The sequence below is a fragment of the Aedes aegypti genome, chromosome 3 (assembly GCF_002204515.2).
Source record: "Aedes aegypti strain LVP_AGWG chromosome 3, AaegL5.0 Primary Assembly, whole genome shotgun sequence".
Classification (NCBI taxonomy): Eukaryota; Metazoa; Arthropoda; class Insecta; order Diptera; family Culicidae; genus Aedes; species Aedes aegypti.
Window position 1 is genome coordinate 245,532,671 of NC_035109.1, and position 26,434 is coordinate 245,559,104.

The 26,434-nt window shown below is 37.9% G+C and overlaps 2 protein-coding genes across 5 annotated transcripts in view; one reads left to right on the forward strand and one right to left on the reverse strand.

The window, feature by feature from the left end:
- Positions 1 to 1,553: 1,553 nt before the first annotated feature.
- On the reverse strand, positions 1,554 to 19,824 carry LOC5566587 (transcription factor grauzone). The gene is made up of 5 exons (XM_001650932.2): positions 19,451 to 19,824; positions 18,871 to 19,387; positions 9,253 to 9,751; positions 8,251 to 8,979; positions 1,554 to 1,795 (listed from the first exon to the last, which is right to left on the reverse strand). Exons 1-5 carry the CDS (start codon positions 19,571 to 19,573, stop codon positions 1,756 to 1,758), a joined length of 1,908 nt encoding a protein of 635 aa, XP_001650982.2. The 5' UTR covers positions 19,574 to 19,824; the 3' UTR covers positions 1,554 to 1,755.
- A 2,457-nt stretch (positions 19,825 to 22,281) lies between these two features.
- The window catches only part of LOC5566586 (E3 ubiquitin-protein ligase SH3RF1), a 108,243-nt gene continuing 104,090 nt past the window's right edge, over positions 22,282 to 26,434 (forward strand). Inside the window, exon 1 of one of the 4 annotated variants that reach the window (XM_021854763.1) lies at positions 22,282 to 22,400. The gene's annotated coding sequence lies outside the window, so the exon portion shown is untranslated. The other 3 variants (XM_021854762.1, XM_021854761.1, XM_021854760.1) reach the window with 3 other exon arrangements.

Below are 26,434 nucleotides of genomic sequence, written 5' to 3' on the forward strand. Positions count from 1 at the left end.
TATGTTTTCCTGAAACCATGAAAAAGCACTTGGTCCAGACTGTCAGAACACTAGTACGATGATACTATATGCCCAGAGAAGTCAAGGAAATTGCATAACGAAAAGGTTGTGGACCGACCGGGAATCGAACCCAGACACCTTTAGCATGGCTTTGCTTTGTAGCCACGGACTCTAACCAATCGGGTAAAAAGGGCCCATTCACAAATTTCATAACGCTGTAGGGGATAGGTGGGTGTCTTGAAGATGTTACAGCTCTTACAAAAATCGAAAAATTTCCATACAAAATGCGTTACGAGAGGGTGGGTGGGTGTCTAAAATGATCTTTTTTGGCGTTATGGAGTTTGTGAGTAAGCACAAATCGATTTTTTGTTCTATTTTCGATCTGAAGTATATGTACCATTTAATTAGTTGGTCGCTGTTCAGCCAGACTGGACTAGATGATATTTTGGGCGTTCTGATGAAACGTTAAGGACTTTACAGGCGAGTTGATTTCACCTGCTTAGAATAGAAAAAAAACGCTTTTGATAAACTTAATATAAATATATAACGCATTTATCGCGTAATAGAAGATTGCAACGATTTTAGTCTATTTTTTAATATTTTTTTTTCGAAATTTGTTCTAATGTTTCAAGGTTGGATATTCTATGTAACTCATTAGTACCTGCTATACCAAGGAGGGAGCCCCAGGATCGTTTTAAAAAATCATTTTGAATCATCTGCAGGGCTTTATTCCTAGTATTACAAGAGCTAGTCCATGTTCATATAGCGTAACATAGCCGGCCTAAAATGTTTTTGAAGATTTAAACCGTGTTCTAACGATAAAGTTTCGATTTTCTGTTAATGATTTATGTTGTTTTTGTAAGTAATTTTTATATCTAGCTTGAGCCTTAGATTCTTAACTTTATCTGAAGGTTTCAAATAAAGAGCTTTTGGTTTATGAGGGAATATTATAAGTTTTGGAAGCAATAGGAGAAATCTTCCATTTTTACAAGTATGAAGAAAAAATATCCAAACTTTTTTTTTTGCCATCTACTACAGATGACACGCACGCTTCGTCCTTTGGCGGAGGCCTGTGTCATCCGAAACAAAAAATTTTGAAATCCCTGTGGTAACTCAGAGAAGTCTAAAATGGCAAAACCGGTAGAATTGCCTTTAGATTTGTTGAAACGAATCAAATTTGTTACACATAAAAATTGATGAGTAGTCGAATGTCCGTGTTGAAATCCGTTGGCAAAAAAAAAAGAATTTTCGTTGATGTGGATCATCATTCTGCTCAAAATGACCTTTTTAAAAAGTTTACTGATGGAGGAAAGCAAACTGATTCGACAATAGCTAGAAGCTAGAATTTTTTCCAGTTTTAAAATTGATATAACCTCGGCATGTTTCCATTTATCAATTAACCTTTCCCTTCATTTTAGGATCTCTTCCGCGATGGGATTCGGAGGAGCTGCTGCCTTGTTCGGATGCTATCTGACCGACTGGAGGGTGATCGTCACCTATATCCCGTTCTACGGTGGCAAATTCGACGAAAAGTAGATCGATGTCTACTGTTAATCGTTTCTAGAGTAGAGAGGGCGTTCTTTTCTGTTCACTTAGACTAATGCTACATTCAACATCTCGTCAGCAGCGGCTGGAAGTTTATCCGAAATAAAACAACCTTCCTAAAGCGAAACACTCGCCTTTGGATTACTCCAGTAAAACGATCCGAACAGAATATAATACATAGTATAATACAATTACTTACGCAAAACTTTTTCATTTAGTTTCTGCTAGAAGAGTCTTTTTCCGGAACTCACTGAAAGTAAAAACGCATAAGCCTAAAAGTCCTCCAGATTAGAATATTCAGGGCTAGTAGCAGGTCTCCTTCCAAAGGCTTGGTCACTATTCTAACGCAGGTCTGTATTTTGAATGGAAGGTCTGGTGCGAATTTCTATATTCCATAAGTTCTTCACGTATTTCTTCTCATATTCTTTTTCGGCAATCAATCTTCAGAGGTTTCTTCAGGAAGTCTTCCAGGGATGCTTCTAGAAATACCTCACGAGAGTTATTCGCCAATTCTCCCAGAAATTCCCTAGGAAATTCCTCCAACGATTTTTCAATTTTGCCAGTTGTTCCTCATATAATTCCTACACATTTTTTTCAAGGATTCCGTCCGATATTTTTTAATGAATGCTTTCAGAAAATCCTGCAGGATATTGCCCAGGAATTCTGTTGATTATTTTTCAAATAATTATCTTAGCAATTTAGTCAGATAAGGGTTGTCTTCCTTAGAAGCCCAGATTTTTTTAGAATTCATTCATTCAAGAATTTCTACACAAGTTTCAGAGAAGTAAGAATTTTGAGATCATGAGAGATTATTTAATAATTGTGTTCAAAAACATCTCCAGCTTATCTCAGTGGTTTCTGAAAAAAAAAAAAATCATGACAATTCGCTGGAGACTTAAGGGATGTCTTCTAGGATAAATCCTAGAAAATCCTTAGAAAAAAACTCCAAGACAGAGACTTCTATCTGGAGCAATTCCCGAAGTTCTTCTTAGAAATTACTGGTTTTAATCTTATAAAATCCTGAACAAAAATGTTTGATGTTTTTCTTGTTTTGTTTTTTATCTCTTTTTGGTCTAGTTTTGTGGGCTTGGGGTCCCTAATGTTCCTATTTTTAAGACACGCAGTCGCTACCAGCCCAACAATTGCGTGATGTGATCGCTTCAATTTCTTCACATTCTTTGAAGAAAAGCTTCATAGATTATACTGATGATTTCTACAGTAATACCTTCTGGTACACTTTCAGGAATCCCTCCATAAGTCTCGAGAAATTCCCCTAGAAAATCTTCCAACGATTTTTTAAGAAATGCTTAGAGAAATTCTCCTCTTTTGGTCATCCTTAAGGCGAAGTAGGCCGTCATTGAAATTTGTACGCGTCATTGATGATTGTTGTTCATTCATCTCACGATTTCGAATCAAAGAAAATCAGATGGTTTTGCACTGACACAGCTGAAAAAGTATCAGCATACCTACTTTATACATGTTAGCGCGTACAGTGATACTTTTTCAAGTCAATATAAACTATCAAGACTGAGTTTTAGCACTTTGAAATGCAAGCTGAAAAGTCATCATTGTTGCCAAAACGAATGACGGGCTACTTAGCCTTAAGTACCTACAGTAATTTTCACATGAAATACTCTGAAAATTCGCCTAGAGGATATCACAGGATTTCCTCCAGGTTTTTCTCCACTAATTGTTCCACCGATTTCTCCTAGGAGATATTCTAACGATCCCTAAAAGAGCTCTACTATGAAAATCTACAACGTTTTATTTCAGAGTTAAAAAAAATCATTTAGAGGTTTTTTCTAAAATCCGTACAAGTATTTCTGTGCCGATTTTTGAGTTACACTTCCAGGAACTTTCATATGGTTGCCTTCAAGAATTCATTCAAGTTTACTGGCAAGAATTTCTCCAAAAACTCCTCCCGGAATTATCGGAAGGAATCTATCATGAACACTTCAAGAAATCCCTCGATATTTTTTTCTAGGGCTTTCTCCAACATTTCATCCAAGGATTATTCCTCATGTTCTTCCAAACATTTTTGGAGTAATTTCTCAATTACGTACAACCTTTACAAAGACAAAATCGTCTTTGATCTTCATGCATTCTTCCAAAATTAATTTCAGGTTTCTCACCAATCAATACTATAGCAGTTATTCCAAAAATTCGTTCCTTCTTTCAAAAATTTCTTCAGGGGTTCTGTTCGATGTTCTTCAAAAGATTCATTTTTTTTCCTTCAATTTATCTTAGCAGCATCAATGATTGCTTTCATTTGAGATTACTTTAGGATTTTCTTCGATAATTCCTCCAATAATTTCTGAAAATTTCCATCGATGTTTCACTGGAGACATCGCTGGAAAATTCTTTGAACGCATCCTAATTGCTAAAGGTATATCAAGTAGATTTCCTGGTTGTAATTTTAAAGAAATCCTAAAGGACAGATTTTGTGGAAGACCTTAATAAAATTGTTGGGAGGCTTCTCTGGAAAAAATGACTTGAAAACGGAAGAAAGTCCTAGGAAAATCGATGGAAGAATCAAACGATAAATTCCTGGAAGATTCAGAACTTTATTTAGAAATTTCTAAAAGAAATCTCGGAGAAGTACATGTTGTAATCTTTGAACTGATTTCTGTGGTTATCGTTAGAAAAATTAATTTCTGATCAAATTCCTAGAGAAAATCATGAAAAAATACATACAGTAACACGAGCAGCAACATTTGTCTCAATGTCACGTGAAATATAAAAAAAAGTATTCGAAATGTCTGGTCAAATTATCTGAGGAATCAAATTCTTACCGTTCTTCTTCTATTCATCTTCTTCTCTTCATCTTCCTCTTCTTTTTCTTGGCATTACGTCCTCAGTTGCCATTTTCGCATTCGTATATCGTGTGACAGATACGATGATACTCTATGACGCCCAGGGAAGTCAAAGTCTATTACGAAAAGATCCTGGACAAGACCGGGAATCGAACCCAAAAATAACATTTTAGCAGTTCATCTTACTGAAGAAATAAAAAAAATCGAATCCCTGAAAATATCCTGCAGCATTTTCGGAAGAGATTCCTTGGAAAACATAAAACAGAATCTCTGCGGACATTTGTGAATTGATTGAAACAATAACTGGAATAATTGATTTGATTTTGACTTGAAAAATCCATGACCATTTTGTTTGAGAAATTTCCGTGAAGTGGCGTAATTCAGTGCAGTTGAGACCAAAAACATAAAATTATAGTTATGGTAGTTTTTAGTATTTTAATAACTTTAATGCGTTAAAACTATATGCTCAATGAGCAAACATTCAAATTGTCGTGAAAATTGTGAAATTTTTATTTTATTGATGTACTAGGGGGTCAGAGGCCAAGTCTCCAGCATGTATGAATGATGCAAGGTCGAAAGAACATGAATCAGTCATACATATAGCGGTAGTGAAGTGTTTCGCCTAAGGATATAGGAAAGAATGGGTTTTTGTGTGGTGTTTTGTAAATAGCTCTGTGGAACAAGTTTGGTATTAGTTAAAAATTTAGTTCATCTGATTCACCTTTCAATCAGTAATAAGTATATTCACAGAAATACAATACTTAGCTTTTCTCGACCAATACGCTGCCATGTCTTTCCTCTCCGATGATTTTTTCCTCGTTGTAGTGGCGGGTTAGATATGAAAACAAGGATAAGGAGAGAAGAAATGTTAGTGATTGTTACATGCTATATTACTGCATTGGCCTACAATGAAATCATACAAAATTCGCTCTTTGGATTCCCACGAAAACAATTCCCATGTAGCTTCCGCGAAACTTCATGGCAATGATCACTGTACGCCATGGGCGGCATCTAGGATATCTCAACAAAACTGACGATAAACGACGAAAAATGAATCCGAAAGGGCGAAAACCTTAATGTTTCAAAGTAGGACAATTCAGTTTTACTGCAAGTGAGAAGTTCTTGGTGATATTCCCACAAAGGCCATTTAGAATAGTTCGACGGATGTAGATATAAGATCATTATGATAAAATTAACGCGACGACATGTTAGTAAGCTCAGAACAATAATCGTATTTGCAACTGTTAATTTAGTTAGTTAAGCTAAGGGTTGATTATTGTATATAACTTATTATAGAAGCAGAAGTAAAGCGCGCACGCGAAGTAATGACCTTCCATCTTCAAGTGCTCCCCACAAGCACAACACTTCATTCTGTCACTTAAGAACGTCCATGTTGTAACTTGCTCACACAAGAAATCTGCCTCGACCGAGTTGGCAGAACGCGCCCATACTTCTTTCTGATCCGAAGGGCAGGGAAATTGTCGTGAAATTGAGAAATTTGGAACAAAATATGCTGAATTAGGGCAGAGAAATAACTAGATAAATTTGAATGAAGTGTCTTCCTTCATGAGAAAATCCTGGTCGAATTTGTTGAGGACTTTCTGGAAGAGTTCTTAATAAATTTCTAGGAGTGATAGCTGGAAAATTTTGAGCAATTATTGAGAGACACTCTGGATAGATTCTTGATGGAAACCATATAAACATGATTGAACAATAACTGGAAACTTCTAAAGGTAAGGCTTCTTTGAAAAAGTCTAACCAAATTGCTTTGAAGACCCTGAATTAATCTTTTATCTCCTAGAGTAATAACGGGAAAATCGGTGAAAAATTCTCGGGGGGAAATCCTGTGATATCCCCAAATAAGTTTTCTAATTTATTGCATATGGAAAATACTGGAAATAGTTGCATTGGAGTGTTCAAGCATTTTTTGACCAAATTTTAGAAAAAAAATGTATAAAAAATCTATTGAAAAGTCGCCGAAAAATTTCCCGGACGATTTTTTTTAGAGAATTAGTGAATAAACTGTAGAAGAATATCTGGAGTAATCCTTTGAAGTATTTCGAAAAAAATCTGTGTAAAAAAACCTTGGAAGAATTCATGAAGTTTTCCCTCGAGAAATCTAAAAAGAAACCTCAGAACTATTCACGTAAGAGTCTCAGAAAGTTCCACTGCAAACAAAATCAGGAAATCAGTGACTTTCAAACTATTTTTCTTTAATTAAAGACTTTAGAGACCTTCCATTGAAGATAAAGACATTTTAGAGACTCGCATCAAAAAGAAACCTGTTACCAGTCCTCCGGCCTAAGAAGAGACCAAAAAGGCCATTAAGAACCCAATTAGAGAAACCACAAGAACCATAAGTTAAGAGTGTTAATACATTTTTTTATGAAAAGCCAGCTAGACATTTCTTTATTGAATTGTGACAAGTATTACTCGTAACATTACGACATGTATAACTGTAGAGTAGAAGCACCGGTTTTGGCCATACGCCAGTTGTAGCCATAGTGGATTATACACCGTTTTACATAGCCAATCAGCATGAAACCTTTTGTGTTCAACAGATCACATTCACAAGAAAAACAATTCATTTTCCTTATAATTTTAACTCCCATACACCTAATTTGGCCAGGGCACTCATATTGGCCACTCTCATGAGAAATCAATGCAATTGGCCAGTTTAGGAACCGAAGTTAAATCTCTGGCCGAAACTGGTTCCGATTGCCTATATTGACCAACGGGATTTTCAAAGCGAAAACATGGTTTTAGCTCAGTTTTGATATTTTATATACATAATATGAATTGAAAGCTTGCATTTCACATATTTGTAGTATGAATACGGCTTCCCATTTAATTTTTATTGACATTTTCTCTTAGGCTGGCCAAAACCGGTGCTTTTACCCTATGCATTTCTTCAAGATTTTTCCAGGATTTTCATCAGAAACTAATTAGGGTAGGTGTACCAGTTATGGACATAATGGTTCCCTATTTCGCCATACGTGATAATTTGATTATCTTAAAAATTTTAATCATTCATGTGTTTAAGTAGTTTGATAGAAAATATATCTTGATGTTAAAACATTCAAACATATTCAAAATGTGAAAGTTTTCGAGATAACACATATGACCAAATAGGGAACCACTATAGCCATAACTGGTACACTTTCCCTAGGTAAAAACATGTGTTAAATGCATTAGGTGCCATTCTGGAATTTATTTATTGATCGTTATCAGGCTTTTTTAGGAAAATCCTCTTTTTTATTGAAATTCCGTTCAAAATACATTTAAGATTTCAACGTGAAAATTTAATTAGTTTAATGCCAGAAAGTACTTCGGAGATTCAAGATTTCACCATTAACTTTTTGTGGAATTTCTCCAGAGAATATTTCACAAATTTCTCAAGAAAAGCTTCTAACTTTTCAGAAGTTAATGGATCTCTGAAGGAAATCATAGGATTAACTCTGGGAAAATTTTTAATAGTCAGTGTGCAAATTACTAGTTTCGTTCCTGGAGAATAGGTATTCCGAAGAAATTCCTCTTAATAAATCTTTTGAGGAATATGTGAACGAATTCCTAGAAGAGTTCATAAGAAATCTCTAAAGATATTTCTGGAGGAGAGCTCAAAAAGAAATCTCTGGAAAAATCACTAGAAGAATTCCTGAGGCTCGTTTCTCGAGAAATTTGAAAAAGGAAATTCCTGCGAAAGAGTCTTCGAAGGATTCTAGGGAGCCTCTAGAATTAAGCATCATAATTGACTGCAAGGAGAAAGAGGAAAATAGTGGCTTTAGAGACCATTTTGTTAAAAAAGGGGACGACACATTCAATTGAAAAAATGCGCTAAAATAGTGACCAAGTCTCTAAAACGAGATGTGCTACCAGCCCTTTAAGTTCATACTTCTCTTCGTCTTCCTTCCGCTTCTTTTGCACGGCTAATTCCTGTGGGTGCATTCGTTTTCGATGGGCATAGTAATTGCCACTGGACGCAAAAGTCCGCGCACAGAATTCACAGCTGAATTTCTTCACACCGGTGTGCTGCACCTGATGATTTAGGAGGGTATTCTTCAGTTTGAACGATTTTCCACACACGTCACACGCGAATGGCTTCGAATCCGTATGTTGCACCCTCAGATGATTCTTCAGGCACTGTAGATTCAAAGCCGAGTAGTCACACAGATTGCACTTGTGTCGCACCATCGAGTGCTGGACCATGTGCTTCCGAAGACAGAGCTTATTTTTGAGCCATTTTTGGCACTGGTCGCACTGCACCTGGTGGATTTTCGGTTGGTGCGTGGTCAAGTGGTACGTGAGGTTACTTTTCGATGTGAACCGCTTGGCGCAAATGTGACACACGTAGGCAAGTGATTCAATTTTGGAGTGTTGCGAGGAAGTGTGCTCCGCCAGGTTCTTGGCGGAACTGTACGATTTCCCACATTCATCGCACACGTGCTTGGTTCGTTCTAGCTCTGGAAGATGCGATTGACTATGAGATCCTAACGCGCTAGCATAGCTAAACCGGCGGGGACATTGAGAACACTTGTAGGGGCGTTCTTCTTCAGGGCGGTGGTTTTGTATGTGATATTGTAGTATTCTAGGAGTAGTCATCAGTTTTCCGCATTCAACACACCTACAAATTAAAAAGTTTACACATAAATCAGGGATCTGAGTCATTTGGCCTAAAGCGATTTGTCATTTGACGTATAATTTCATAATGGGTAATGTAAAAATTCAGGGTCATTCGACATATCAAGACATGTGTACTCTAATGAGCATTAGGCATAATATCAAATCACTTGTGAAGTAAGAGTTATTTGGCATAATGAAAATTTGCTATGACAATTCAGACTTGCGAGAAAAAGCAACCGATAAACAATATTCAATCAGATTCATCGTTACTCACTTGAAAGCTTCTGGTTGAATGTGCCTAGCCATGTGCATAGCCATCAACCTGGGTTTGATGATTCTCTGGTTGCAGCACGAAACGTAACCCTTGACACCATGTATATCCTTGAAATGAGCCAAGTATGCCTCTAGAGTCGAAAACTTTTCCGATTCGCACTCGCTACCCTCATCGCACAGCTCACAAGTCAACCTGTAGAACTTTGCGATCAATGTGGACAACTCCTTACCTCGAACCGTCAATCGATTGGCATTTATCAGTTTCTTGGGAAATTCTTTATAATCTTTAAATGGTAGTTCATCCAATTCTTCTTCGTTGTTAAGTGTTTCGATTACAAAGCCCTCTTCGTCATCGACGTCATCGTCCTCCTCTTCGACATCGACGTCGTGGACTTCGTCTCCTAGGTAATCCTCTATTAGAGGTTTACTGTCACTGTCTGGCGATATGGTGGCTGGATACGGTTCCCCACTATCTCCTGATGGAAGAATTGGCTGGATATCTGGAAAGAAACCATATAATCAATTGAAAATCCACATTTAACCTATTTGTCTAATTATATTTATCTGAAAAATCATAACCAACTGGCAATACTAATTTAATTAGTTTTATATGCATTCAATAATATATATCCAAAGGTCAAATGCAGTTCACAATCATATACAAGCAATCTGAATCTGAATTCCACATAAAACTTACTGAAGTCGGATACATTGACTCTTGTGTTTGAAGAATATTACTTTTTTATGTCAAGATAACAGCTACTGCATGAGTGACTTAATTTGTTATTCAGGCTGTATTTCTATACGACTTTCTATAAAATTCTTAACCTTTCGGTATTCGCGCGAATTTTTGTAACGCGAGTAGTCGCGCGTTGTACTTTGTACAACACGCTTGGTTTTGCGAATATCTTAGGTGCCTGACTACTTAGAAAGATGGCGTCTTCGGCAAAGTTGTTCAATGGCTCAAGGGCTATCATTGATCAAGTTGGTTGATTCTTAATTTTGCCAACAGGTGACGCTAGTGCGCATGAAACATTTGTTTTGCAGATCTCAGGAGTTTGACCTCTTAGAAAGATGGCATCTCCGGCAAAGTTGTCCAGTAGCTCAAATGCTTTCTTTGTTTAAACCTTGAAGTTCAAGATTAGCTAAACTAATGATGATCCTTGAGCTACCCATCAACTTTGTCGAAGATGCCATCTTCTTAAAAGGTCAGGATCCTGAAGTATCCACAAAACAAAATTTCACTAGCACCGCCTGGTGGCAAAATCAACTAGCTCGAACAATGATAGTCCTTAGCTTACTGAACAACTTTGCCGAAGGTGCCATCCTTCTAAATGATCAGGATCCTGAAATATCTGCAGAACAAAAGTACAAGTTCCATGCCCACTAGTGCCACCTAGCGGTCAAATTCCGAATCAAATGAGGTATCATCAGATAGCGCTCCACCTCCAAAACAACTTTACTGAAGACCCCATGTTTCGAAATTATCTGAATTTTGAGATGTACCGATTTAAAATTGCGGTCTTCTTATTGTTATGCGACTTCTAAGTACAGTTGTTGATTTTACCGCATTATAAAGAGCCATGCTGTAAACAAAAACTGTTGAGTATTGTTCTTAAGAAGATTCTTGAGGAATACATTTTGGCTTGGTGTCGATAGATATCTTTGTTACAAAATCATAGCATTTAAAATTTGCTTTGGAAACAAGTGAATTTGGCACCACTCAAACGTCAAATTCGTGAACTCGTGCATTGGACCATAACCCTGAGATAAATCATTAAATTTTATGTTAGGCAATTCACAGGGTTAATTTATGGACATATCAATGTGATAAGTTAAGTTCCTAAGTGAAATCAAATTATATCACTAGAGGTATATATGGTAAAACTATAGAATTATTTTTCCGATGGAACTCATGAAAGTTTTCGACTTCTCGAGAAGAAGTTTCGGGGAACTTTTGAGGAGTTCTCAAATAACTAGCCACGATTTGTACAGTCGTTAATGCTATGCTATCCTCACTTTTGAAAAGCTTTCAAATTAATACTTTGAGAATTTCTAAGTTAAATGATTGAAATAATCTATTCCGGAAACCCCAAGAATGGCCTCAAGAAATTTTTTCCATCATACCTAGATCTATACCTGGAATAATCTTGTAAGAAGCTCAAATTTCTGGGGAAGTCCCAGGATAAAATTATTTAAGCTCCTATGGAAATCCCTGATCGAATCTCTAGAAAATTTAATTTGGGGTCATGCACACATTACGTTACGCTCCGAGGGGAGGGGGAGGGGGTCAAGCCGGAGGACTCAAACAAAAAACGTGACAAAGGGGGGAATGGGTCAAAAAAGTTGAAATTTAGAGTGACATAATTTGTGTACCATCCTTTTTGAAATCTTCGATAATCTAAGCAGTTTCTGGTGAAACTGCTTAGAAAGATAATAATAAATTATGGAAGGAAAACTAGTGAAATTTATGTAGAAATCTCTGAAAGAGTCATTCAAGGAGTTCTCAGAGGTATCACTGAACAAATTTTCCGATTAAGTCTAAAGTAACATTTAATCGAAACCATCTATTTTAAAGGAATCCTAGGTAGAATTCCTGGAAAGTATATAAAGTTACCTTTTATCAAATTATTTGATGTATCCTTCGAAGAATTCCAGGATGAATGCGATTTAAAATAACTTGGCAATCCTTGGCATAAACCTTTTGAGCTCTATAAAAGGTGTTTTGTAGCTTCTTCTCAAGATATTATGCGGACCCCAAGGCAAAAATAGACTTGCACTCTAAAAATCTTCAAAAAATGTAAATATTCAATGTTGAAGACAATTATTGATAAATTCGAATACAAGATTAATTTTTGTGTTGTTTTTTTCCCATCGGCCAGGATGGGGGCGAGGTTACATCAAATTCTCTGAATGATATATAGAGAGGTCTTAAGCAGAATTTTGATTTTAAGTTGTACTGTAAGAATTGTCCAAAAAGTGGCAATTTTATATAAATATGAATGCTGGAAACAATTTTTGTAAAATTCAAACAATATACATATATGTAATAGCAGGGAGGGAGAAACCGATAGAGGAAAAGCACCAATTTTCGACCCAGCATTTTCAAAATAACCGCCTTTCTCATATAAATAGAATAGACTTATTATTAATTTTATCATTGTCAAGTTTTATTGATCAAATACTTTTTGTTAGTCAGGTGTTACAGCATCTAGATATTTTCATATTGTTGTGTGGCTCTCTTGTCATCTCCAGCAACTGTCTAATTAGAACTTCGCTGTGGCCTGCTATAATTCATTTTTTACATCCTGTTATGACCGTGTCGAGACAGTTCTCTCTGACATAAATCACAATTTACGAATCACAAGTATCAAAATAAAAGTATTTGATAATCAAATCTTAACTGACGCAATGTGTCAAAAATATTGTAGCATAATGATAAAATTAATAATAGGTCTATATATATGTGGTGCCGAGTACGGCCCTGGTGAATAATAAATACAATATACTGTTGTTGACAAAGGAGCGAAGAACGGCAGGTGCCGTGAAAGCAAAGTGAAGAATTAATAAACGTTTTCTAAATCATTAAATAAGGTTTTACGTATTTATATTGTCTAACACAAATCCTCGGTTACTACATTGGCGACGAGGTAACTGGACAGGTAAGAATGATGTTTTTAATACGAACGAATGAATACATTAAATTACATATTTGAGCTGTGCTCTTGCAAGCTGCCAGATTTGAGGTTATGGCTACAATGTTTTTTTTGTTGAAGGTGGCGTTGATTTGTTTATTTGGAAACAACTGTCGAAGACCAAAAAAAAAAATTGTCGCTGGAAGCGATAGGCTACTGGGTAGCGACTGCTAGAATAGCAGTGGATTGCATTTCGTCGCTGGAAGCGATAAGCTACATAGTAGCGGCTGTGACAGCGGATTAATCGTCACTAAATGTGATAGGCTACAATTTAGTAGCGACTGTACAGCGGATCATAAATCGGATCACAAAACTGTCTGGTAAGATAAAGGAAAATACGACGAGGTAAATAAAAATTGATGTTATCGTCGATATCGTTTTAGGATACAATCAGACAAAGTTGGATCATGGAAAAGTGGGAAATCCAACCCTTTAAATTCAAGGCTTTACCACGGAATATTGTCCGTAATGAGTGGATTAAATATAAACGGAACTTTGAGTACATTATTGCGGCTTCAGGAGAAACCGATAAAACTCGCATCAAAAATCTTTTCCTCGCCAGAGCTGGGCCGGACCTTCAGGAAGTGTTCGCATCCATTCCAGGAGCGGATGTGGCTGAAGACAAAGAAGAAGGTGTAGATCCGTATGCGGTCGCTATGCAAAAACTAGACGCCTATTTCTCTCCAAAACAGCATGAGACATTTGAACGCAACGTTTTCTGGACACTCAAGCCGAATCCTGAAGAGACACTTGAGAAATTTATGTTGCGTTGTCAGGATCAAGCGAATAAATGCAATTTTGGAAGCACGGCAATGGAAAGCAAGGCAATAAGTGTGATAGATAAAATCATCTTATTCGCCCCGAGTGATCTGAAGGAACAACTGTTACATAGAGATTCTCTAGAAATCGACGAGGTCGCTAAGATTGTTGGATCGTATGAATCCGTGAAACACCAAGCTCGGTTGATGAATTTTGGGCCGTCCGGGCTAGTAGAACCTGTCGACATGGCCACCGCCGGAAATAACATTAACAAAATCCGAAATATCCCGATCAAAGAATGCATGAGGTGCGGAAAACGAGATCACTTCGCCAACGACCAAAATTGCCCTGCACGAGGCAAAGAGTGCATTAAATGCAGGCGAATTGGTCATTTCGCAGCACGTTGTCGTACACCTGCTACAAAAAGAAGATACACTGAGGAACCCAAACCAGGCTCTAGCAAAGGATTCAAACGTCAGCGAATACATGAAATCGAAACTGACGATGAAAGAAAGGATCGCAGCTTCATATTTAATATTAACGATGGAGGAGAGTTTCTGTGGCTCAAGCTTGGCGGAGTGACGCTACAATTGCTGATCGACTCTGGCTGCAAGAAAAATATCATTAATGAGAAAGCGTGGGAGTGTATGAAGAATAATGGAGCAAAGATTTGGAATCAAGATAAAAACTGCACCGAAGTTTTTCTTCCATACGGTAAAGACGCTGAACCGTTGTGCGTTCTTGGAAAGTTCGACGCCCTTATATCTGTAGAAGATGATGGAAGAACCATCGAACAGGTAGTATTTATTAATGCTTAATTTACTCGAGTTTACTTAAAATAAAATTTTTAAAGGTGGCTACATTCTATGTCGTAGTTGGAGGACAACAATGCTTACTGGGTCGAACAACTGCCATGAGTTTGGGTGTACTGGTGATAGGATTACCGAGTACACATGGAGTAAACATGATTGGGTCAGCCCAGAAAAGACCATTTCCCAAGATTAAAGGCGTCCAAGTTGAAATACCGGTGGATAAGAGTGTCGTTCCCGTATGCCAACATCCTCGCCGGCCACCGATTGCCCTTTTATCTAAAATAGAAGACAAATTAACATCATTGCTTATCAGTGATATAATCGAACCTGTTGAAGAAGGATGTCAATGGGTTTCACCATTAGTGACTGTGATAAAAGATAATGGCGATCTCAGGCTGTGTGTCGACATGCGTCGAGCGAACGTTGCAATTTTACGGGAGCGCCATATTATGCCCACCATTGAGGATTTCCTGCCGCGGTTTACATCCGCAAAGTACTTCAGTCGCCTGGATATTAAAGAGGCATTCCACCAAGTGGAATTGAAGGAAGAGAGTCGTTACATTACGACGTTTATAACCCACATGGGTCTCTTTCGATATAAAAGGCTGATGTATGGCATTGTTATCGCGCCTGAAATATTCCAACGTATCATGGAGCAGATTTTGAGCCGCTGTAAGCATACCGTCAATTTTATCGACGACATTCTTGTTTTCGGCGACACAGAGGAAGAGCACGATGCGGAGCTCAAACTAGTATTGTCTATTTTGAATGAACGCGGAATTCTCTTGAACCAAGACAAATGTTTGTTTAAGGTGACCAGTCTGGACTTTCTTGGGCATACGGTTTCGTCAGATGGCATAAAACCTTCGGATAGTAAAATTGAATCGCTTCAGCGATTCCGTAGGCCAGCAACCACTGAAGAGGTCCGAAGTTTCCTCGGGCTGGTTACGTATGTCGGTCGGTTCCTCCCAAACCTGGCGACAGTTACGGCTCCCCTTCGCGAGTTGACTCGTTCGGGCCATAAGTTTTCGTGGGGCAAGGATCAAGAGTCATCTTTTGTGAAACTTAAAGACATGATTGGCAACGTTCAACAACTGTACTTTTTCGACAACAAGCTTCGAACAAGGCTAGTTGCAGACGCATCACCAGTTGCGCTTGGTGCTGTCTTGATCCAATTCGACGGTTCAACTGATGTTCATCCGCGCCCGATTGCCTACGCCAGTAAAAGTTTGTCAGCAACCGAACGTAGATATTGCCAGACCGAGAAGGAAGCGTTGGCCTTGGTATGGTCAGTTGAGAGGTTTGCGATGTACCTGTATGGCAGAACGTTCGAATTGGAAACGGACCATAAACCATTAGAAGCGATTTTTCAACCAACTTCTCGTCCTTGCGCTAGAGTGGAAAGGTGGGTGCTACGCCTCCAATCCTTTTCCTTTGTGGTAAAGTACCGAAGTGGATCATCAAACATCGCCGACCCCTTGTCTCGTCTGGTCGAAAATCGGTCTTCTGAAACATTTGACGCTGAAAGCAAGTTCATGGTGTTGGCGGTTATGGAGTCTGCAGCGATTGATGTCCAAGAGCTTGAGGATGCAACTAACACCGATCCGGTCTTGGAAATAGTTAAAAAGAGCATGCGTTCCGGGAACTGGGATAAAGAGGAAGTTAAACCGTTTTTGCCTTTCAAAAATGAACTGGGATTTGTTGGCGATTTGTTAGTACGTGGAGACAAACTTGTCGTCCCGAACAAACTAAAGAGTAGAATGCTTGATATTGCTCATGAAGGTCACCCGGGTGAGTCTCTAATGAAAAGACGGCTTCGTGATCGTGTTTGGTGGCCAAGGATGGATAGTGAGGCTATGATGCGCGTAAAATCATGTGAAGGTTGTCGTTTGGTTGGACTGCCGAGTAGACCCGAACCGATGAATCGCCGCCCACTACCCAGCGGACCGTGGATTGACACCGCCATGGATTTCCTAGGTCCGTTGCCTTGCGGTTCGTATCTGTTGGTGATCATCGACTATTTTAGTCGTTATAAAGAAGTGGAAATTATGTCTAAAATCACTGCTAAGGATACAATAAGTAAGCTCGACAGGATTTTCACTCGCTTGGGTTACCCTCGAACTATAACCTTGGATAACGCCAAGCAATTTGTCAGCACGGATTTGGAACTCTACAGCAAGCTCCATGGGATCACTTTGAATCACTCGACACCGTATTGGCCCCAAGAAAATGGTCTTGTTGAAAGACAAAACCGATCTCTCGTAAAACGACTACAGATCAGCGCTGCTCTCGGGAGAGACTGGAAACAAGACTTGCATGATTATCTAATCATGTATTACACTATGCCACACTCGACCACCGGTAAAACACCAACTGAACTTATGTATGGGCACACAATTCGATCGAAGCTACCAGCGATCGAAGACATCGAAACAATTCCACAAAATGCTGATTTTCGTGATAGAGACCAAGAATTGAAAGAAAAAGGGAAGAAGGCAGAAGATATCCGACGTCGAGCTAAGCGATCATCAATTGATTCAGGAGACACTGTACTCATGCAGAATTTATTACCAGGAAACAAGCTATCTACAACCTATAATCCAAAGCAATATATCGTTGTTTCACGGTCTGGACCACGTGTGACGGTGGAAGACCCTCAAAACGGAAAGTCGTACGACAGGAATGTCGCACATCTCAAAAAGGTAGTTGAGCCAGAACTAGAACTAAACGAAACATCTGACGGCTTTCGTTGTCAGAACCAGGTGCAGCTAGACTCATCCTCTGAAGAAGACTTTCGTGGATTTGAGCCCGAGGAAATCACGCCATCAGAAACAATCGTAGCTAGCCGACAGCGTAGATCAACGAAGAAGCCGACGCGATTCAACGATTACCTGATGTAACATCCATCATTTAAACAAAGGGAGATGTGGTGCCGAGTACGGCCCTGGTGAATAATAAATACAATATACTGTTGTTGACAAAGGAGCGAAGAACGGCAGGTGCCGTGAAAGCAAAGTGAAGAATTAATAAACGTTTTCTAAATCATTAAATAAGGTTTTACGTATTTATATTGTCTAACACAAATCCTCGGTTACTACAATATATAAACATTCTATTTATATGAAAAAGGTAGTTATTTAGAATTTAAATATCTCAAATATATCAAAATATTAATCTGGCGAAGTTTGACATTTGGTAGATTAAATATAGCGTACTTCGAAACATTGATAAGTTTTTGCAAAAACTTGCAACTTTTTGATTAAAATTATGCTAAAAATTATGATATTTTTACATTAATTTGTTCAAAAATTTAAATATTTATATAAAAATAAGATTTTTTTTCATACAGTACATGCATTTTATCAAAACTAAGTGACGCATGGTTTTTAAAATGAAACATTTTGCGATTTTGACGTAAAAAGTAGAAAAAACGTAAAATTTAAGTGATTTACACATTTTTTACCATAACTTTGTTATTTGAAGTCCTAGAACTATGGTGTCTTCGACAATTTGTCGTACTTTTACACGTTCTAAAACGTTGCCGAAGACGCGAAAGCTCTAGGACGCAAAAACAAAAAAGTTTGCATCGCAGCGCCACCTATGCGGCGAAATTTCCAACTACCTTTTATCATCAAATTGAAGAACAAACAAATTCAAGATAAGTCTCCTTTGACACCAACTCGAAAAAATGCACTCCTAAAGCGCTAGAGGTTTTGTCTGGCTAAATTCTGCTCCTGGCCCAGTGTGCAGTGGTGCTCCTGGCGGGAAAAATAGATCCAAGTAATCCAGGCTACTATGTTCTACAGCATAAAAGCAGTGTTGCTCTGAAATTAATTGAATGATCATCTCAGCATGGTCTAGACTTTGGAATCAAGAATAACAAATTATCCTTACGTCCCAACAAAATGTGGTCTTCGGCAAAGTTGTAGCTGGGAAGATTTTACATGGGAAGAGTGTGTTCGCTTTTTCATATATTATTATGACGAGCAGATAGAGGACTGAGCACAAAAGGTTTGGCTTTTCCAGTAATTTCCATATAAACTTTGAATGGTGTGTGAACAACCAGAATGAGTTTCATCATAATTGACACCGTTTAAGCATAGGGGAGCAAAAACTTCCAAATTTGCATCAGTCTAGTGGTGAATCTCAAATTCTGAAAAAGCATTTTCAGAGTAATTTTTGTGTAACTTTGTAGTCAGGCATTATGCATTAAAATTAGCTGCGAAAAGCAAAATTGTAACTTCAGAGACTATTTCAATCACAAAAAGACTGAAGAATTTTTCATTAAAATATATACCAAGTCTCTAGAACCTAAACTCTACCAACCCTGTCTGATTTACCAATTCACAATACCTTCGAGTCGTTCATCCTCCTCCGCATCATCGAGCCGATCCACAATGTCCAGCTGCAGTTCTTGTTTCATCGCCGAAGCGACATGTTGCTCTTCCTTGCGCTTCTGGGCCTCATCGTAAGTCGGCGGCGGCAGCTCCGAATTTATCACCCGTAGGGAATCCGCGTCTCCGACAGTACCCAAAACAGTTGCTGTAACCTGGCCAGGCAACTGGAGCAACGTCAACTTCTGATGTCCCTCGGAAGCACCGGAATCAACTAACGAAGATGAACCCGCAAGGGCAAACTGTTGCTGCAGATTTTCGTCCACATCGATACAAGACTGCTGCACAATCTCGTCCTCCCGGAGGATGTAGGTAGTATGTGAGTTTTGATCACTTATAACAATCATTCCCGGCTGAGAACTGTACGCGAAAACGGCCTGATTTTGAGCCACTTCCTGGTAAAAGGCATGGAAGCTCTCCACCGTCTGGAAGCACTTCATGCATATCAGCTTCGGCAGAGGGTCGTCTTCCTTTACCTAAAATCTCGCAATTTCGTTAGAATACTGACCGTGTATCCACAACCCCAGACCGCCACTTACGTCGAGATTTAGATACTGCAAGAGTTTCTCCTGTAATTTGGCTTCCCGCTGACGGTCCCCGAAAATCGAAACGATCTCCTCATTGTTGAACAAGCACAATCGGCAGATTAAATTGCCTTCCATCGTGAGGGGCCAAGATAAGATCAAAACAGTACGCAAATTTTACACAAACATAATACAACAATTATTGACACAAAACTCTTTTATTCTCATTTCAGCAATAGATTTAAAAAAAAACTGGAAACTGATCTGATGCAAAAATTTTATTTAAATTTACTTTGTTTATGTTCAGCAGCAAACAGCTCCGAAACCATCATCGAATGATTAATGATGACAGCAGTGTGCTTTATGAATGATGAACCGTGGGTGAATCCGAAGAACCTAGAACACAGAGACGAATCCGCGGGCAGTTTAGAATGATATGGCTAAGGGGCCTATTGATATTTTTATAAGGCAATCTGACGTTTAATCACCATTCTCTCCTGCACACGCTAGGGATGATTCAAATATTACGAAACGCAAAGTTTGCCAATTTTAGACCCCTCCCTCCCTCACGTAACAGCTTCTGTATGAAAAATTTAAAACTTTTGTATGGACCAACACTACACGCAGCGAACTGGACTATCGAAATTCATACATTTTGCCTCATGAAAGGTGGAACGATTATTGCAATACGTACGCTTTATGTATCGTTTTAGCATCACTCCATATCAAGGCGTCGATAGGCGAGGTGTACACTCGGGCCTATCGATCGCAAGGTTCTCGATTCCAGGTTGCCACGAAAACGTGTTTTGTTTTCAAATTCTGGTTTCATAAGGCAAATCGATTTCTTGTGGCGAATTTTCATAAGGGGTTCCTTTGTTTATCGATAGTCCATATGCCAGTGTACGGAAGACCCCCTTCCTCCCCATGTTGCGTTACATAATATTTGAACGACCCCCTATCATATAGGTTGTTTTCATACGGAAACTGTTTCCGTATGAAAACAACAAACGAAAAATCCCATTTGATCTTATTGCTGGTAAGAGAAGGGTACCCGTATAAAAACGTACCATTCAGTGAATGGAATAAACCATTAATGTACAATATAACGTATTGGATACAATACAGCGTATTGTAATTGAATGTCGAAGCAACATTATTCCAGAGTTTATATACACAGAGTTGCGCGAAGAGACTTCTTTGAATGCCTGCTCTTCTTCGTCTTCGAAAACAGCCCCTATCTGTTTTGCTGGGCTGCTCGATAGGTAGACGGTTTGACAGTTCGATAGGTAGATTTGGTTTCACTCTTCGCGCAGCTCTTCATTCATAGACTCTGCATTATTCTTGTTTGAATATACATTTCAAAAACAATATAATATATTGTAACAGAACACTGTATTGTTTTTTATTGGTTTTATACCATACAATTTTGGTCAAATTCCTATTTTCGCGTAAAACAACTGTTGCTTTTTGCTGTGTAGCTTGTCTGAAAGAAGTAAACAAAACAAGTTCAGAAAGCAAGAAATGTTGGGTGAAAAATATTCAAAAAGTAAAAATAAGTAGTTTTGTAGAGGTCATTTGACATTATCTGTAACGACGAATGCAACCATGATATTACGGTTGTTAAGAAAATTTTCCGTTTTGCGGTAGCCGCCGAGTTCTACCGCAGCTGTCAAAGCTCTACCGCAGGCTTCGAAATCATTCTATCATTGAAACAAACAATTCAATCATAGTATGCTTGAAAGAGAAAGCGCTATGAAAAACTCCAACAAACAACAATCATCAAGACGGTATCCAAGGTATCATTGAAGCCTACTGATGATTTACCAGTGCAAATCAGTGATGTGACAGCTGCGGTAGCTTTCCATTGATCCGTAAAACGGATAGTTTTCTCTAAAATTGCAATAAATATCTTTACTTCTATAGGAGTTAAATTATTTTTCTTCTATTGGCACGAATATCCGGTAAGTTGGGGGACAATCCATTCAAAATACATATTCTATGCTTTTCACCACTAATTGAAATACAGTTCGTTGAATTGTTTTTGTATTGTACAACAATACACGAATTGCTAATCAAGACAATACATGAACAATATATCGTATTGTATTTTCAAAATGTGAACTGTTCAAAACAATATATTGTACTGTTATTGTATTGTCATTTTACAATATACTGTATTGTATTTCCAATATATTGAATGGTACTGTTTCATTACGTTATATTGTTTTTGTATTGTATATTTTATCCGGGTACGAGAGCCTTATTAAGCTTCTCGAAAATTTTCAGCATTTCAATCACTTCCTCTTTAGGCTTCATTCACAAATTTAATGGATAATAAGAATGATGTAACAATATCCTAATAATGTTTTAAAAGCAAATATTGAAAAATAATATCAGAAAAAATGGTTCCAATTTTGGCACGGTTCCGTTTTTGGCAACTGAAAATTTCGATCGTGTTTCCAAAAACAAAATCCCACTGTATTTTTATTTTTGAGTGTGCACCAATGCTGAAGCGACCCTGTCTCGGTCTCACTCATTCATCCGTGATTCATTCATGGAACTGTCATTCGTTCAAAAATCTGTCGTTGGCACTAACACATTTACCTAACGAACGAAACACACGAAACAGTGGCGGAGACTCCGCCGCGGAGCTGGCCGTGGCTGCATTCAGTGTTGTTTATCTTGCATCTCCAATCTTGACACTCACACCATCTCAGGATTAACAGTAGGCCAGGGGAAGTGGTTCACCTAGAGTGAATTTCTGTCAAAGAAAAAGTAGATTTTGTATGAGATTTGACAGAAAAATGAATGACAAGTTCATCCACTTCTCCTGGCCTGTTCTTCGTCGGTCGGGTTGGAGAGCCAAAAAGCAGCGCAGCTAGTCAAGAATGCCTCCTCGTCCAGGCGAGTTCGATTTTTTCTCCGGTTGTAATCTTCGGTCGTTCGGTTGGTCGGATGTCTCTCCGTTAGTGTTTTATTGCATCTTACACCACACACATATAAAAAGCTGCCCAGTACCTTACGTCCAGTCTCCTCCATTCTGGAATTCCATTAATGAAAATTTGCCCGTAATTATATACAAATTTCTATCGAATAATTATTGAGTACCTACCAGTTTCTCGTTCGGTGTCCGTGTGTAGAAAAGTGTTCCTAGTGAAGGTTTCGATCCGAGAGTTCAAAATTCAGAAGTTCAACCAAAGGGGGCCCCGTGTGAAAACCAGTCTTCATGGGCCCCACTTCAAGATCCGGGGGTCCATTCGAATAGGTGCAGAAGAGTGCCTCTTTTTATGCTTCCATCCCATCTTCATGTGCACTTCTCTCCCCTGGTGATGCGGACGCTGGTGCCTTGTCTGTATCCTAGAGCTAACACTAAAGCCTGCTGTGATGCAAAATTCGAGGAAATTACTAGTGTACCATGTGAAAAGGGGTCAATGTGGCAAAAATAACAAATTCCGAAAGATATTTGCAAAGTTACACTGCATAACAGAAATAACATTTTTGCGTGTCTGAAGGATAACAAATAAATTAAGTAAATAATAATAAATAAATTTATGTCTTTAAAATTGCATACAACATTGTTTTTTATGCTTACATAGAATTTGAAATATAGGTAACATATTAACATATTTATTTATTATTATTTTATCTTTATTAGAGATATTTTTAACCAAAGGCTGGTTCATCTCTGTATTAACATATTAACATATTTAGGGATCTAATCCACCAAACCATGCAAAATAAGACTTCTACTTTATAGCATGATACATTTTAGTACACACTTAGGGTCTGTCTCAATTGCGATATTAAAATTAGTCCGAACTTAAATTTGACAGTTCGTAAATTATTTTCCCTCCAATTAATCAATGAACTGTCAAATTTAATTTTTGTCTGGTCCAATTCGAAAACTTTGTCGATTCAGGAAATTTTAACCTCAGTGCAAGCAAGTTAACACAACAAATCATCAAAATGTTATTTGAGGATTAATTTGTAATTCTTGCATTTACTTGTTTTTATTTTCTGCTTTACAAGTTTGAAGCTGCTGTTCCTCTACTGTTAGATTATAGTTATTACTGATTTACATGATGCGTAATGGGCAAATATGCCATGAATGTCATGTCAGCATAAAACAAAATCTGCACGTATTCGATCCGTACTGATGTTCCATAGTGCCAGTGTAAAAACAAAGAAGAAACCACGAATTGAGGTTTTGTACGTTTTATGCTGCAGTATTGCATAGTCAGGGTGAGCGCAAAATTCTTGAGAGGGCAAATATTATCCCCTCTCCGAACACATCAACGATTCTAGTTAGTGTTTTTGTAGGTGTTTAGTCCTATTGGTATAAGATACTGCACTGTTCGTTTCTCATGAAACACTTTTCGGACAGAAATTTGAATCCATGATCATAACTGCACATTTCCACGAAGAATCTAAAATTTTAGGAGGGCAAAGAAATGCATGGTATTGAAAGCACAACACTTGGGACCTCCATAAAGGGCCCATTCACAAATTTCATAACGCTGAAGAGGGTGGGTGGGTGTCCTTGAGATGTTACAGCTCATACAAAATTTGAAAAATATTTTTACAAAATGCGTTACGAGGGCGTGGGTGGGTGTCAAAAATGAACATTTTTTGGCGTTATGAAGTTTGTGAATAAACCCAAAACACTTTCTCTTTCTGTGTTTATCCTGGAGCAAAATATCTGCATTTTAGATTTGTGTCCCCAAGAATGAAGATAAACTTGAGGTTTACACAACAAATTTAAAGAGCTATTAATCATTTGTAATCACAAGGCGAAATTGTCACATCTCAATTTAAATTCTAAGGTTTCAAAAAATATATATTTTCATCGTTCAAAAATCTGTACAATTTTGGAAGAATTCTGTTTACAGAATCTGTATATCAGTATTTAAAAAAATATCTGTATGTACAGATTCTTGATCACAAAATATACGAACAATTCTGTACAATACAGATAAATCTGTATATGTAGCAACCCTGCTGAGGTCTAGCTGTTCTAGCGAACAACTAGCCTTGCAGTTCAGGTAGTGGTTAGACAGCAACTTAATGTTGACTTAAGTGACTAAAATGATCAAAATAAAGACTAATAAGTGACTTCAGAACTACAAGTATTTATCCAAAAATACCTAGAAATATAAGTGGATGTTAAAAATGTAGATAACAGTAAACAGTTGCTGTAGTAATTTGAAATATGTCTATTCGACAGGAATAAAAGTTGAGAGTCAAACATTGTTTTTTATTAATCAGATCACTTTTTTGACGAGTTTCTCGTTTCTGACAAATTCTTCGGCAAAAGTTATAGGTGATTTTTCAAATAATGTAGAGTTGCTAAACGAACTACTTAGGGCATTCTTGAATATATTCATGGAGGTGTTGGAGGGTAAATATTCAATGGTGGTTGTGGACGGATTTCTTTCAATGTTTGTGGATACATTTTTTCTTTAAATGGCGGAATTTATTGCAAAATAAAAAACGGAATCTATTGTAAAAATTGTATCAAAATTCCGTTAATATTAAACCAATTCAACCATTTGATCAAACTCGTGAGAAAGAAAGAATTGCAGCTTAGTCAGCGAATATCTGAAAGAATCAATGCAATTTAAGCATACATCCTGGAAAAGTTTATGAAAAAATATTTTAATATTTTTGGTAGGTATAAGGGTTTGGCTTACCTTCCTAAGTTGTTTTCAAAAGTTCGTTCAAAAGACTGGTTGGAGATTTTTTTTAATTTACAACGGAATGTAATTCTTGAAACTTCCCTAGCTATTATTCTGAACATCAATCAAACATTAGTCCTGGTTCTCGTTAAAAATAAAAATCTCGGCCAGAACGATAAGCTTAGAATGGTTTCTAAAATTTGTCCGGATTATCTCCAAAAATTCCTCAAAGAGCCCAACTAAACATTCAAACTTTTCGTAAGAAATCTCTGAGGAATATTCATCTGAAACTTTCCAGGAAAAGCCAGAGATCCCTATCTTTCAATTATTTCAAATTGAACAAAGTTGATGTTTTTAAAACTGTGAAACATAATTGTTTTGCTGTTCTAGTTTGAGGAACCAGACCAGCTTATACTTTCTTTATCATTTATTCATGAAAATAGTGACCATTTTTTCTGGAAAATACTTTTCATTGCAAATAGTGACTTTTTGGTTACCAGTTCGAAAATAGTGACCAAGTCACTAACAAGTGATTCGCTACCAGCACTGCAACTGTACGTTTTGGACAACACATTTCTGTGTGACCATCCGGATTGAATGAACGGGGTAGGTTCATACACGGGAGCTTTATACTTCCTGGGAACCGATCAGTGATGTACGAAAAGGAGCCTTTTGTTACTGCAGTGGCAGCAATCGGTAGACCACTGGATACCAGAGCGTTCCATTGGCATGCATACACGGTTTAGCCATCCCACCGGGGGAAAAACTTACCCATTCACTGAGCAGCAATATATCATCCCACTTGATGTGCCGTCCGGAAGCAGCTGGACGGTCATACCGATGTCCATATAGGTAATCTACCGAAGCAGGACCAAAAATAAAAACCGACATCCAAACAGCTAACACGAACTAGCGAAATAATTCTCGATCTGTCAAAAATAAGTCTCCTCTGGAGCAGACTTATTTTTGACAGATCGAAATCAGAGGGGAAATAATTTCCGAACTGTCAAATTTAAGTTCGGACTCGTTTTAATAGCCCAATTGAGACAGACCCTTAATATGAGCCTCTGTACGTGCCATAAATTCTTTTGTTCTCATGACTTTTACTGTGCGCCGTGTGTTGGTGCTGTCTCGCTCTCTCCTACAAGCAACTTGAAAACAGGGCGCACAGTAAAAGTCAAACGTTTTATGGCATGCATAGGCTCATATTGGTCCGACTTCGGTAAAACGATTCGTCGAAATGTCGGCATGCCAAATTTCAACCGAGATTCGGTAAACGTTTATCAAGATTTCGGTAAAAGTTTTACTGAGATCCGATAAATAA

Excerpts from the sequence above, each read along its gene's own strand:
- LOC5566587 (XM_001650932.2), bottom strand. The coding sequence starts at position 19,573 with ATGGAAGGCAATTTAATCTGCCGATTGTGCTTGTTCAACAATGAGGAG. Across the intron at positions 19,388-19,450 it reads TGCAGTATCTAAATCTCGAC|GTAAAGGAAGACGACCCTCT; the intron begins GTAAGTGGCGGT and ends GCGAGATTTTAG. Across the intron at positions 8,980-9,252 it reads ATTCAACCAGAAGCTTTCAA|GTGTGTTGAATGCGGAAAAC; the intron begins GTGAGTAACGAT and ends TTTAATTTGTAG.